The sequence below is a fragment of the Saccopteryx leptura genome, chromosome 1 (assembly GCF_036850995.1).
Source record: "Saccopteryx leptura isolate mSacLep1 chromosome 1, mSacLep1_pri_phased_curated, whole genome shotgun sequence".
Classification (NCBI taxonomy): domain Eukaryota; kingdom Metazoa; phylum Chordata; class Mammalia; order Chiroptera; family Emballonuridae; genus Saccopteryx; species Saccopteryx leptura.
In genome coordinates this window covers 129604212-129618146 of record NC_089503.1, presented here as the reverse complement: position 1 = coordinate 129618146, position 13935 = coordinate 129604212, and the positions used below count along the sequence as shown (strand labels likewise).

The 13935-nt window shown below is 39.5% G+C and overlaps 1 protein-coding gene across 1 annotated transcript in view; it reads left to right on the top strand.

The window, feature by feature from the left end:
- The first annotated feature begins 262 nt into the window (after window positions 1-262).
- ICE1 (interactor of little elongation complex ELL subunit 1) overlaps window positions 263-13935 on the top strand; it is a 65577-nt gene continuing 51904 nt past the window's right edge. Inside the window, exons 1-3 of the mRNA XM_066374779.1 lie at window positions 263-586; window positions 10769-10827; window positions 11659-11687. Of these exons, the coding sequence (XP_066230876.1) occupies window positions 503-586; window positions 10769-10827; window positions 11659-11687 (172 nt within the window). The 5' untranslated portion in view covers window positions 263-502. The remainder of the gene's footprint in view (window positions 587-10768; window positions 10828-11658; window positions 11688-13935) is intronic.

The following is a 13935-nucleotide window of genomic DNA, read 5'->3' as shown; positions in this document are numbered from 1 at the left end:
AAATGACGTAATCGCAGGGCACCGCCCCTTCGTTGAAGAATTTAGGTGCTTATGAAAAGTCTGTCACGCAGCAAGCCAGCAATAAAATATTAACCCGTAAACGGTGGAGGGCGTGCACCTTCGATTCCCTGACTATTCCTTTGAGGGCGTGACCCTTCTCCATCAGCCCGGCTCTGCTTTTTATTTTGCTCAGGCGGAATTTTGGGCAGCCCCACGGCTCGAGGAGAAGGAGGAGCGAGCCAGGGCGGGGCGGGGTCCTGGCTGTGCTGTGTCGCGCTCGGGGGCCGCACCGGGTAGCGTTTCTCTCTAGTGCCCGAGGCTGCTCTGGCTGGGAGAGCCCTTAGCCCGCTTCACGGGGACCTCTGTGCACGGATGGACCCGCCCGGACACGGCGGGAAGCGGCCTGGCAGGCGGCGGCCTCGGCGGCATCAGCAGAGGCAGTACAGGGACAAGGCCTCGGGTCCCTGAGGCGCGCGGGCCCACCGGGCCCGGCGGCGGCACCATGATGCCAGGCGAGACCCACTCGGCGGCTCCCGGGGCGGCGGCGGACCTTACGCGGTGTCAGGGCTGCGCGTCCCTGCAGCAGGTGCGGCGCCTTCCCGTAACAGGGGAGGCGGAGGGGTTGGGTGGGCCCGCCTGGACGCGGGGCTGGGGTCCGTCCGCACGGGCCGCGCCCTGCGCGCTGCTCCCGCTCCTGGGCGGAAGCTTCCTTCCCCCCCGTATGTCCCCTCCCCTCCCTGGTTCTCTCTCCTCTTTTTACAGCAATTATTTTGGGGATAGCTTTCTTTGCTTTATTTAGGGTTGGATTCCAGGGTTGATTTGCGGCGATGCAGGCGGGGGCGGAGTAAGGGAGTCTGGAGGGTCTCCTCCACTGACCTGCCTCAGGGCTCCTCGGGGCTTGTATTTCGGTTGATGAGTGGTAGACGAAATGCTGAGGGGAGATTTCTCTCCGAGGATGAGGTTTTTGCTTGTTCTATCCTGTCTTTAAATATTTGTTGCCTGGAGGCAGGATCTTACGCGACCAAAGGTTTGGCCCGGTGGGGTCACATCAATTAAAAAGGCGTACAGATGCTGGGAGTTTCTAAGGGCGGCGTGGAGTGTTCGCTGTTGTGAGACAGAAGGTGGGTTACTAGTTTCTGGCTTCAGGCCTTGTCAGGTAGTGGAAATAGTCCCAAATATTTTTTTCCAGCTAGATTCTCCTAGTTGTCTAATGATTGGGGTCTTTTTTTTTTTTTTTTTTTTTTTTTTTTTTTTAATTTCTTACTCTCAGTGTCTTTAATGGTCAAGTGGAACTGTTTTAAATGTAATTAAATCATCACCTGTTCTGTATAGTGTTCGAGGCACGAGGGACGCATAGTGGTAAACAAAATAGATCTGCTCTCATAAGTAAGATTTATGTGTGCAAATAAAATTACAGAAGGTTTTAAGATTTAGGAAGAAAATAAAGGAGTTGAAATGGTGGTCTTGTCTCTTGGCAAGGGTGGCAGGCAAGGCGTTTTTGAGGAGGTGACTTGGGGAGATAATTGATGAGAAGGGGCAGACTAGAATAGGTGTGGGAGGAGCTTCCTAGATAGAGGGATTAACAAGTGGAAAGGTTACTGAAGTGAGGAGCACAGTGTCTTTGAGAAGTAGAACAGGGCCTGGTTGGTGTGAGCATGATGCAGAGGGAAGCGTGCTGATGAGGTCAGAAAGGAAAGGACTGGTAGGGTTTTTTAAGTTTTTTATTTTTGCCATTGTTTTGTTTTAGTACATTATCTATGAACTGATTTCAAACATTTTGATACTTTAATTTTTGAGAGTGGGGGTAAAGAAAAGGGAGTCATGAATTGACACTCTGGATTAGGAGAACTAATACTAGAGTATTGATTTGCAAGGTATAGGTATTTGCAATGTGGTTTAATTTTTGCCTCAAAATTCTGGGACCATGAGTGAAATTATCTTAAATCTTTAGTACTATTCTTTGGGTTGGTTTCTTCAACAAATATTGTTGATCACATGCTTTGTTTCAGGCAGTGTGATTACAGTAGCAATGAGGGGGGGGAAGACAAATACTGTTGCTTTCTTGGAGCTTCCATTCTTGGAGGTGGGGGGGGGAGGAAAAATTAACCAAGTTACATGTATGTATGTAATATAGGCATGGTAGATAAATTAAGCAGAGAAGAGGGGAGAGGTGGGGAAGGAAGAACTAATGGCTGGGATAATTATGGAGTCCTGGGAAAGCTTCACAGAGAGGGTTGTGTTTGATTAGGGTTGGGTGGGGGTGGTGAGAGAGTAAGCTTTGTGTATATCAAGTGTGGAGGCCTGACACAGAAGCTAGCTTAGTATACTTGAAAGTAGCAAGGAGGCCATGTATCTAGGGTGGAATAGTTGTTGGTGTCTTCATCCATTCTGGGCTATACAGTACTATAAACTGGTCTATAAGTAATAAATTTAATTCTCATTGTTCTGGTGGCTGAGAAGTCTGGGATCAAGGCACCAGCAGATATGGTACTAGAGAGGGCCCAATTCCTGATTTATGACTGTCCTCTGGCTGTGTTCTAACATAGCAGAAGAGCACTCTGGGGTCTCTTTTATAAGGACATTATTCCATTCATGAGGGTTCTGTGCTTATAACCTAGTTACCTCCTAAAGGCCCTAAATCCTAATACCATTACATTGAGTATATCTTTCAACATAATTGATTTTTGGGGAGACACAATTTTTACCAGTCAGGGAATCTGATTAAGTCTCAAAAAGGAGGGCTAGATCAGGGGTCGGGAACCTATGGCTCGTGAGCCAGATGTGCCTCTTTTGATAGCTGCATATGGCTTGCAGGCAAATCTTTAACAACAAAAAAAATAACGTTAAAAATATAAAATATTTTCCTTTATTACAATCCATTCATTTTCTACTGCTCATGTTCATGATTGCGGGTGGCTGGAGCTAATCACAGCTCTCCTCTGGGACAACACCAAATTTTTATTAGATAATGTGTAACATACATGGGTTGTTGTATGGCTCTCACGGAATTACATTTTAAAATATGTGGTGTTCATGGCTCTCTCAGCCAAAAAGGTTCCCGACCCCTGTGCTAGATCATTCAGGCCTTTGTAGCCATTGTGAGAATTGTGACTTTTACTCTGAAAGAATAGTGAGTCATTGGAGGTTTTAGTGTAGGAAAGCAACTGGTGCGAATTATTCTTTTAAATTGTGAATCTGATTTCCTTACAAAAACCTGGTAAGAAAAACCATTAGTATTCCCCATCTTCCTTAAATGTAGCAAATGTATCCTGGTTGCTTAGGCCAGCCACTAGATGTTATGCTTGGTTTCCTCCTCTTTCTCTCAGACTTGCATTCGATCCATCAACTCATTCTGTTGGCTCCGCCTTTGTTGTCAGTTTACTTCTTACCATCCCCACTGTTTCCACACTTGTGTGAACCACTGTAATCTGTGTCCTGGAGATTATTGTGGTAATCTCTTAAGGAGTCTCTCCTTCCACCCTTGCCACATTCCCACTGTTGTTTCTCAAAACAGCAATAGGAGTAATCCTGTTAGACCTCTAAACCCAGCTGTCTGCAGACTTTTTCTGCATGGAGCAAGATCATAAATATTTGTTGTGGTGGTCTTGTTCATTACTACTCAAAGAAACTACTCTGCCATTGCAGTGCAAATGCAGCCAGAAATGGGTGTGGTGTGTTCCACTGAAACATTGTTTACAAACACAGGCAAAGGGTTTTAGTTTGCAGGCCTGTTCCCTAGATCTGGACACACTATTGCATTTGGGCTTTCTGGTGCCTGAAATATCTTTTTAGGGGAAGAGGGTAGATAGTTTTGAGTAGAGTTTCTGGAACAAGTCTTTAATATTGCAAAATAAGGCAGAAAAATAGACTCATGGCAGATTATAGAGGACCTTGAATGGTTACCACCTTAAAATTTTGTTCTTATTTCTATCAGCATTATAGAGCTGTGAAGGGTTTTGCATAGTTACCACATAAAAGCAGTGCTTACAGTAAAAATAACAGTTGGTGGTGTGCAGGATGGATTTGAGGAGGTGCAACTAGCTCTGGTAAGTTATTTTACGAATGCAAACTAGTGATAATAAAATCCTGGGCTAATTGAACTTTCTTGGGCCTGGGAATGGAGGAGAGAAAGGTTCTGATTATAAGAAACTTTAGAGTGGACAGATCTCAAGTCAGGGAGATAGAAGGCGCAGAGATTTAAAATTGTGATAGAGACAGGAGAAAGTGAAACCAAGCGAGCAGAGGTGTTGGAAATGTGGGACTGACGTTTTGAAATGATGTCCAAACAAGATTTTTGCTATTTTCCCATTTGGTGTTTGTGAAGCACAGTGTCTTCAGGATACCCTAACATACTTCCAAGAAAGTAGAGAAGAGGCCAGGTTAGGTGGGCACTGAGTTCATTGTAAGAATTTTGAGGGACGATGAAAATAGGAGAATGATAGAGTATGTTCTTCACTTAAAAGAAACTTTGAAAACCTTTTTGGTAATTCATGGGACTACATGCCATCGTGAGGAGTCAGTGAAGGAAAAATACTGGGTCATGACAAAGGCTAGCATGGAATGATGAGAAAACATGAAATCTATAGGAAATCAGTTTGGGAAAGCATGAGAATTGAGAACAGGTAATTGCATTTGTCATTGAGAGGTCAGTTACCCCCTTAGGAAAGATGTTTCTGCAGGTGCTGCGTCCTGCAGCTAGTCCTATGCTCCAGTTAAAATCATGCACAGGAGAGGTTCATACAGATAAGATATCTTGCTGTGTGAGTTTTAGCACCCTGAAACTTCTGGATCTTGCAGAAAATGTACAACCATACTACAGGTGCCTTCCTTGCAGAAGGCCCTCATGTCAGTGCTATGACTTTATTCTGAACTGTAATGGGAAGCTACCTGTCCCTGTCCTGAGTTGAACGTTGTTCGCACTGGAAATCTTTTTTCATCTTCTATTCTTCCCTACCCTTTTTTTCTTAGTGGTTGAAGAGGTACAGTGCATTTGCTGAGATCATGGCTTGGTTCAGCGGTGTATAGATGATTACACGTTGTGCATCTTTTTTACTTGTAGACTCACACATCACCTCATCTTTGTTTTCTCTAAGTGATTGCATGCTTCATGAGAGAGCTATGGGTTACTGGTCATATGGGTTGCTAAACTTTAGTAGTTATAAACCAGTGTGAACCTTACTCTGATGACATGCACAAATAAACAACTCTTAAGTTGAGTGGTTTTAAGTCACACTGCCATAAGTCACTTTATTGTGATGAAAGAGAACCCCCCCCCATTTTTTTTCCTTACTAATTTCATTTATCACAGAGCCAAACATTTTAACTCTTGAGGATCCAGATGAGAATTTGAAGCATATGGTTATACTGCTTAGCTACTGTAACTAGAATAGCTTCAGAAAGATGGTGTTTATCTCTCCTTGGAGCAGATTTGAGCATCATTTATATTAACTTTATGCTGGACTCCCATCAATAATTGCCAGTGGTTTGGACTTCATCATTTGGAACTTCACACATATGTCTCCATAGACATATTGATTTGTAAATGGTTATATGACAGGGATGCTCACAGAATGGTAATCCATTCATTTAGCAGTCATTGAGCATTACTGCATCTGTGATGCTATGGTGTGCTTTGGAACACAGTCAAGAACAGAAGAGGCATGAAGCTCGTGTTCTAGGTGTTACAGATGAGTGAGAAAGCAACCAGACCATGAATAATGCAGTAAGTACTATGTTGGATGATGTACAAGGTATCTTGAGCATCTAGGAGGTATAACTAAAGGCTTCATAAAAGGAAGTGATCCCAAATTGAAATCTGAAGGATGATTTGTAATTAATTAAGAGGGTAGAAATGTAAGGAGCATGTTGTGGACAGGGACATGTTGTGTGCAGAGGATTGGAGATGAGAAAGTAGTTTATGATGGATTAGGCACAAGGTATAGCAGTGGAAGACCAAGCTGAAGAGACTGGGCTGGGAACCCTCCAGTTCCCAGACTCCAACCAAGGGCCCTCTTTGTAAGCAGGCCTTTCTGAGTATAGCAGTCTCAGGCTGCAGAGTGACTCTTCTGCACGTACAACTTGAGGATTCTCTGGCTAGCCAGTGAGGAGAGGCCAAGGATGCTGCCAGATATCCCAGAATGCACTGGACAGCTCCCACAATTAAGAATCTTCCAGGCCAAAATGATAGCAGTGTTACAGTAGTGGTGAGTCAGGCAGCTTACTTTTTCCCAAATTATTTATTTATTTATTTGCTGTGTGTCTATAGATTTTACTTATTTAGTAATGCCGTTTTGTAAACTATCCTGGCCAGGCCTGCTGGCTTTCTCCTTGCCAGGGCCCGCTGCTCCTCCCTTCCCTTGTATGCTCGGCCGCTGTTGATTCCATGTCTCCAAGATGGGAAGGGAAGATAGGAAGCATATGGTGGATTTTTTTTTAATTCAGTACTACATATTCACAGTGACATTCAGGAAGAGATTGTATGGATAAAATTAAAACAGTAGACTATAGAAAGGGAGTGAATGGTGAATAGAAAGGCTGAGTATTAAGCTTCTCTGGGAATTGTGTCAGTGGGCCAGTGAGGGTGTATAAAGTATAGGTTGAGGAACTCAACCAGAGGGCAAAGAAAAACAAAAGCTTGTAGTTTTGGAAGGAGAGGAGAGAGAATTGGGAGTAAGTCTGCCTTCCAGTACACATTGGAATGGAAATTCAGGAGAGAGCAGGGCTGCTGGGAGAAAAGCAGTAATCACATCACCATAGCCTTTCTTAGAGAGGAAGAGTACCTTGCTTCCTTCCCTGGAGGTGGGCAATAGTAAGACACAGTTCATGTACCTGAGAATGAGTGGGTGGGCTCTAGGGCCCTTCACCTAGACACAGATAGCTTAGCATTCTGAACTCTGAGATTCTCTAGGTCAGGAGTCAGGAACCTTTTTGGCTGACAGCCACGAACACCACATATTTTAAAATATAATTCTGTGAGATCCATACAACGACCCGTGTACGTTGCGCATTATCCAATAAAAATTTGGTGTTGTCCCGGAGGACAGCTGTGATTGGCTCCAGCCACCCACAACCATGAACATGAGCAGTAGTAGGAAATGAATGCATTGTAATACATGAGACTGTTTTCTATTTTTAACATTATTATTTTTTTTGTTAAAGATTTGTCTGCGAGCCAGATGCAGCCATCAAAAGAGGCACATCTGGCTCATGAGCCATAGGTTCCCGAACCCTGCTCTAGTTGGAGACCTTGGTTGCAGTCAACATAAGTAACATTTGAATCAGATTTGAGGAAAATAGAATGTTTTATTAGGACACTGCAGTGTCTTACTAAATTTGAACTGCCATCCAACCAGGCCTTAGGAAAAGAAGGTAGGGACTTGAATGCTGTAGGAAACCAAGATATTATCTTCATTTATCATGTTTTTATTCTTGTATGCTGCTTTGTGAATTTAGTTTTTTGTTTTTATTAGTTATACATGAACATAGTTTGGAGAGACAGCTAGATATACAAGATTTGTTTAGACATACTCCAGTCCCATTTATTCCCCCTTCCCAAGAGACAGCACTTTTGTTTGCACAATGTGTTTTTCATAATGAACTTTCATTATTGTTAAATAATAGACTTGTGTTGTTATTTATTTTTCATTTTTAGGCATGTCATTTGATTTCTGACTTTGGAAGGTGAGAATTGAGCTCTCTTTCTGCCCTGTACCCCAGTGCACCTGAGCACCCCTTCTCTGCCCCCCTAGTTCTCAGTGTAGTTACAATTACAGTTAGGTTACTATGGGAGCTGACCTAACTATATGTTATTCAGGGCTAAGCTCTGGAGCAAATTATGATTACATTAACTTTCCTGTTTCCCCTGATTAATGATTATATCCTTAATTTAACCTCCTCATCTTAGAAATGTTAAGGAGTGCTTACTTTATGCTGGGAGTTGGGGTAAACACTGGCTCATCTCACTATTTAAACCTGATAGCAAGATAGTTGTTTGGCCTTCCAGTGTTTGTCTCCTTATCTGTACAGTTAGAAAAGGTTCTGAAACAGGGGGAACTTTAGTAAATTTGCCCAAGGTCATTCAGCCAGAAAGTGGAGGAACAGGAATTTGAATTCAGCTGTGTGTGACCCCAGAGTCTGAGATCTTTGGAATGTCTTTGGCATAGTACTTTGCGTTACAGATGACATCTGGAAGCAAGGTGGGGAAGAGGAGATCGACTAGCAAAGAACTTGAAGTGGAATGGTAAAAGAGAAAGAATCAGTCACTTTTACAAAAAAAAAAATCATAATTTAAATGCATGACGAAAACCAACTATGTACATTCACTTGTAGTTCTGTGCCAGTTAGGTATAAATATTCTTTTAATGCTTCCATTCCAGTAGATTCTGTTTCTTCATAGGAGAAAAATTCCCTCCTGAGCCTACAGCTCTAATCTCGCACTCAGCTGCCTTGCTATAGAGTTTCTTCACCTCTGCTCTGTGCCCCAAATCATTGTCCTCTGTCGGTTTATCCATGATTTTGGTGGCATGTGTTCACATCCTTCAGTACGTCGTTGAGCAAAGATTTCTGTGAAGTAATTTTATGGAGGCTATGCGTATTTGAAAATGTCTAATTTGCTTTCACTGTTGATTGATAGTTTGGATTGACTTTTTACTAGGAATTCATTGGTCTTCAAAATTTTGAAGGCTTGCATTATAGGTCTCTAGGTGTCTCAATTTCTAGTTTGCTGTTGAAGTCTGAAGCCATTCTGATTATCCATTCTTTTTATATGACTTTTTTCTTTTCTCTCGGGAATCTTATAGTCTCTTTGCTTTGTCTCTGCTGTTCTGAAATTTTATACTGATGTGTCATAATTTGGATCCTATTTGTATCCCCGAGTTGGGCCCTTTGAATTTGGAATCATCTGACTTCATTTCTGGGATTTTTTTCTTGAACATCAGTATTTTTTTGTCTCCCTATCTTTTCTTTTATTCTTTCTCTGGAACTCTTCTTTTTGGGCATGTGGGACCTCTTATACTGACACTCTGATTTTTATTTTTCTTATTCTTTTTCATATCTGTAGTTTGCTTTATTTTGGAGGACCGTTTTTTCAATGTTATCGTCACATCTCCTATTTTGCTTCTTTGTTTTTAATTAATTATAACAATTTTATTTAGATATAATTCACATACTATAAAATTCATTTTTTAATTTGTACAATTCAGTGGTATTTGTTATGTTCACAGTTATCTAATCCTATCATCACTATGTAATTGTGAAATATGTTCACGTACACATCCTTATGGCCCTACCAAGAAACCTCTTCATTATAGGATGGGGCAAAAAGTAGGTTTACAGTTGTGAGTATTCTTGTATTATTTTCCGTACAAACAACTGTAAACCTACTTTTGCCCTACCTTGTATTAACAGTCATTCCCTGTTCTCTTGACCTTCCCTTGCAACCACTAATCTACTTTCTGTGTCTGGATTTGCCCACTATAAACAATTTAAATGAATGGAATCTTCTTCACTTAGCATAATGTTTTCAAGGTTCATCCATGTTGTAGCATGTGTCATTCATTCCTTTTCATTGCCAAATAATCACATTGTATTTTGTTTATCCATTCATCAGTGGATGGACACAGTGTATTTTTACTTTTTGGCTAGTGTGAATAATACTGCTATAAATAAGAGAGTACAAGTTTGGCCGGACATGTGTTTTCAGTTCTCTTGGGTATATACCTAGGAGTGGAATTGCTGGATCATATGCTTTACTCTTTTTAACATTTTGAGGAACTGCCAAACTATTTTCCACAGCAGCTGCACCATTTCATATTCCACCAGCAATGTATGAGGATTCCAATTTCTCTACATCCTATCCAACACTTGTTATTGCCTGTCATTGTGATTTTAGCCATGCTGGTGGGTGTTTATAGTCTTAATTTTTAAGAGCTTTTTTTTTTTTTGTTTCAAGAGCTTTGATTATTTCTTTTAAAAACAGCTTTTTTGTTTCATGAATTTAATATAATTTACCCCAGATCATATTATTTTTTTTGTGGTTTTTCTCAGTTTTTGCTTAGTCCAAGTTTCTTTGGCTTCTTTTGGTCTTTCATGTTACAAGTTTCTCTCTGAACTTTATTGCAGTGGGTTGGGGTGAGCCATTTATTGATTAAATAACATCTGATGTCAGTACCTTTATCTCCAGGCTAGATTTCCTCAGATCCTGAGAGAAATTGTTTCCAGTCTCTTCCTAGACAGCAAAAGGATTGGCTGCCACTGAATGGGAGCCTAAATGAGAGAAGCAGGCAGCCAGTATACATAAGTCCCTTTGTTCTTGGTCCTGTCCACCTGCCCCAGGTGTTCACAGTGTACCAGGAAGAAACTTTGAAAAACAAGTCTCCTGCTAAATGGGAGAAGACTAATTTCTCTGAAATGTGGCTGAGAGAAACCTGGTGTCACTGATTCCCAAACTTGTTAATGTTTTGCATTGTACACTAAGTAAACCACACTGAAATCAAGAGCACACAGAACAGCTGTACAACTATGATGCTGTTAGAGTTCCATCATTCTGGTAGAAGAGATTCAGAGAGAGGCAGCATGGGCTCAGGATCACACAGCATATGTCTGTGTATTATACACAATGGAAATGATAGATTTACATATTTCTGTATTTATGTAATATAATATAGTAAGCAATATGTTTATATTTTATAATAAATGACATTTTGCAGTAAAATTTAAAGTGATTTATATAAAAACAAGTAGCTGACTGTAGTGTTCTTTTTTCTTTCAGAATTTAAATGAATATGTTGAAGCATTAATTACCTTGAAGCAAAAAATTATTAATACAGAGTGAGTATGTTTTCGTGTGTTTCACTGAACTTCATGGACCTGACCGATTGGCTGAAGCAGGAAGCTATGTTAGACCCCCAGGGCTTGAAAGATGACCTGGAGTTTCCCTTGAGGCCTATGTGGTGTTGTGTTGATTATAATGAAACCGCTTTCATCATTGTTAACCTTCTGTTGATGACTTTTGTGACAAGTCTCATGGCCTAAGAAATGATTTTTGCTGAACTAGGGATTTTATTAAAAGTGTTTGCTATCTTCAAAGCCTTCTTAACTTTAGGATAGGGTCCCAATTTCTTCACAGTATTTCATAGCTGTGGTATGAGATTTAATTTTTTTTTTTTATCTCTATAGAAGTCACCATAATTTATAGGCTAAAGCAGTGGTCCCCAGCCTTTTTTGGGCCACGAACCAGTTAAATGTCAGAAAATATTTTCACGGACCAGCCTTTAGGGTGGGACGGATAAATGTATCACGTGACCGAGATAAGCATCAAGAGTGAGTCTTAGACGGATGTAACAGAAGGAATCTGGTCATTTTTTAAAAATAAACATCGTTCAGACTTAAATATAAATAAAACGGAAATAATGTAAGTTATTTATTCTTTTTCTGTGGACTGGTACCGGTCCACGGCCCCAGGGTTGGGAACCACTGGGCTAAAGCATTAGTTAGATCAAAGGGATTTTATATGAAAAGCTCATCATATTGATGCAATGTTTTTAAGGAATTTAAGGTAATATATATTGTATATAGTTAAACATGAATTTATTGGATAAGAAATAAGCATATTTGAAACATAGTTTTAACATAGTGTAACAATTCTTTTCTTTGTTGCAGTAATTTGTTAACAGAGTATCAGAAGAAGTGTGATGATATCCTTTAACTGCCTTTTTCTTTTGAAATCTTAAATTAACTTATTTATGATTTTTAAAGAAATGTGAATTTTTCATAGTTGTCTTTTGAAGGGCAGCATTTACTGGCATTAGGGAGTGTTTGTAATAAGCACAGTGAACAGCTGGTCTTTTAAAAACTATATATGTTTTGTGATAAAGGTTGCTGGGCTCCTTATTTCAGAATTTGTTTTTGTCATTGATTTTGGTTTTTTTAAGGTTTCATAGACTTTTTAATGAATAGGTCTTTTTCATTTGTACCAAGTATGTGCCACAAATTTTTAAGGCTTGGGAATAATGTGAAGAGTATCAGAATATTTGGAGATTTCTGCAAGAGGAGCCCTGTAGGAATATTCAGAATGTTAGAAAACTGACTCGTGTTAATCACTGTTTTGACTTGTGGAGATTAATGTATATAGGCCAAGTCATAGTGTGATTTTGTGTTCACAAGACACTCAGGCTCGTAGTCACCGTTTGTTTAGTAACCATGCAGAGCACCTGTGGTGTCGTTGGCCTCTGGTTAAATAATTTCTTGGCAGGGTGAAAATAGTGTGTATAATTGATCCTTTTTATCTTGTGGTGATGACACCCCGAGTTATTTCTCTCCCATAAAAATAAAATTGCTCTTGTAAAGACACATATATGTTTCCAGGGTTTCACTGAAGTACAGCTTCAGCTTTAACATGGGGCAGACTCTGCTGCTCACCTTTGGCAGTCGCTCCAGGCCTGCTTCCATTTTACTTCTGGCACCCTGGGCTGGCCTGTTTGTGTTGGTACCATCATATCTATTTGTGTGATAGAACAAGAAAGTCAAGCTATAACATTGAGATGTACTTTTCGTAAATGAATTTTTACATTAAAAAATATGTAATTGAAATTTCTTTGGCTTTATTTGTGTATCATTCTATTTAACTGTAAATGGGTACTATTGCAGGAGTGATATCTTTGCTTATAAAAACTGTACAGAAACAGTATTACAGGTACTTTTAATTAGCTACATAGGAAAATAAGCAGGCAATCAAGTCCAGTATTAGGAGCGTATGTGTTTATTATATCCTTTTTGGGTGAAATGGCATAATCTTTGAGATTATATGAGTAATCAGAAAAATTATTTACTTTTCTAAAATTTGCAGAATTTCAAAAATCAAAATTGATAGGATAAGTTAGTAAAATTGATAAAACTTTCAAGTATTTAATTTTTTTTTAGAGAAGAAGAGGAGAGAGACAGTAAAACATTGATATTTTGTTCCACTTATTTATGCATTCATTGGTCGATATTTATAGGTGCCCTGACTAGGGATCGAACTCACAACCTTGATGTGTAGGGGTGACACTAACCACTTGAATTACCCGGCCAAGGCTTCATTTATTCTTTCATTTTCATTGTATGATGTGATCTGCTCTGTCTCAGCTGTAGGTAAATATAGATTTTTTTTAAGACACATATGGTATTTGCCCAAATAATATATTTATTGTACCTTAGGTATTTAGTATTTGCTCTACAGCTTGAGGTACCAGTGTTGCAGGGTTAGTATAGCTTTCTTATATAACTTGATTTCTAACTTTTTTGTGTGTAAATCTGACTATTTTTTTGTTTATTCCTCTTTCTAAAGGGAAGAGTATATTTCATTACATGTTTTTTGAACTTTTCTTTCTTGCAAAGATTGCAATAATTACTCTTGAGAAGCTTACATTCTGAAAGAGGATACAAACTTGTTGCAACCATTTGCCATATTGTGATATGAATAGGAATTTATAGGAGAGAAAACTTAAAGGAGTTATTCTTTGCTATCTTAGAACATTATTGGCAGCTTGAGATGGAAAATAAATTATCAAATTGTGTATTATAAAAGTGAGGGATTATCTATATTTTATGTTCTTCCTGACTACTCATTACTCATTGAATATAGTTATGTATGGTTTTGTAAAAACGTAAGTCTTGTTTGATGAAATTACGCTCTGGACTGTTGGAGAAGCAAAGGACAGATTATTTTGGAGGTTCTGATATATACAGGATTCAAGGTTTTTCTATTAGCTTCATAATATCACTTTTGGTACATGTTATAAATAGGAATAACTCAGTAAAAATCTTTATTGCTATGCTATATGTATATTATAGATGGAACTTTGAGTATTGTTTTCTAGGAATTATGATCTTGCCTCTATGTACATTGAACATATACTATTTTTAAGTGAGTTTTGTCTTCAGACAAGTATCAGTAGA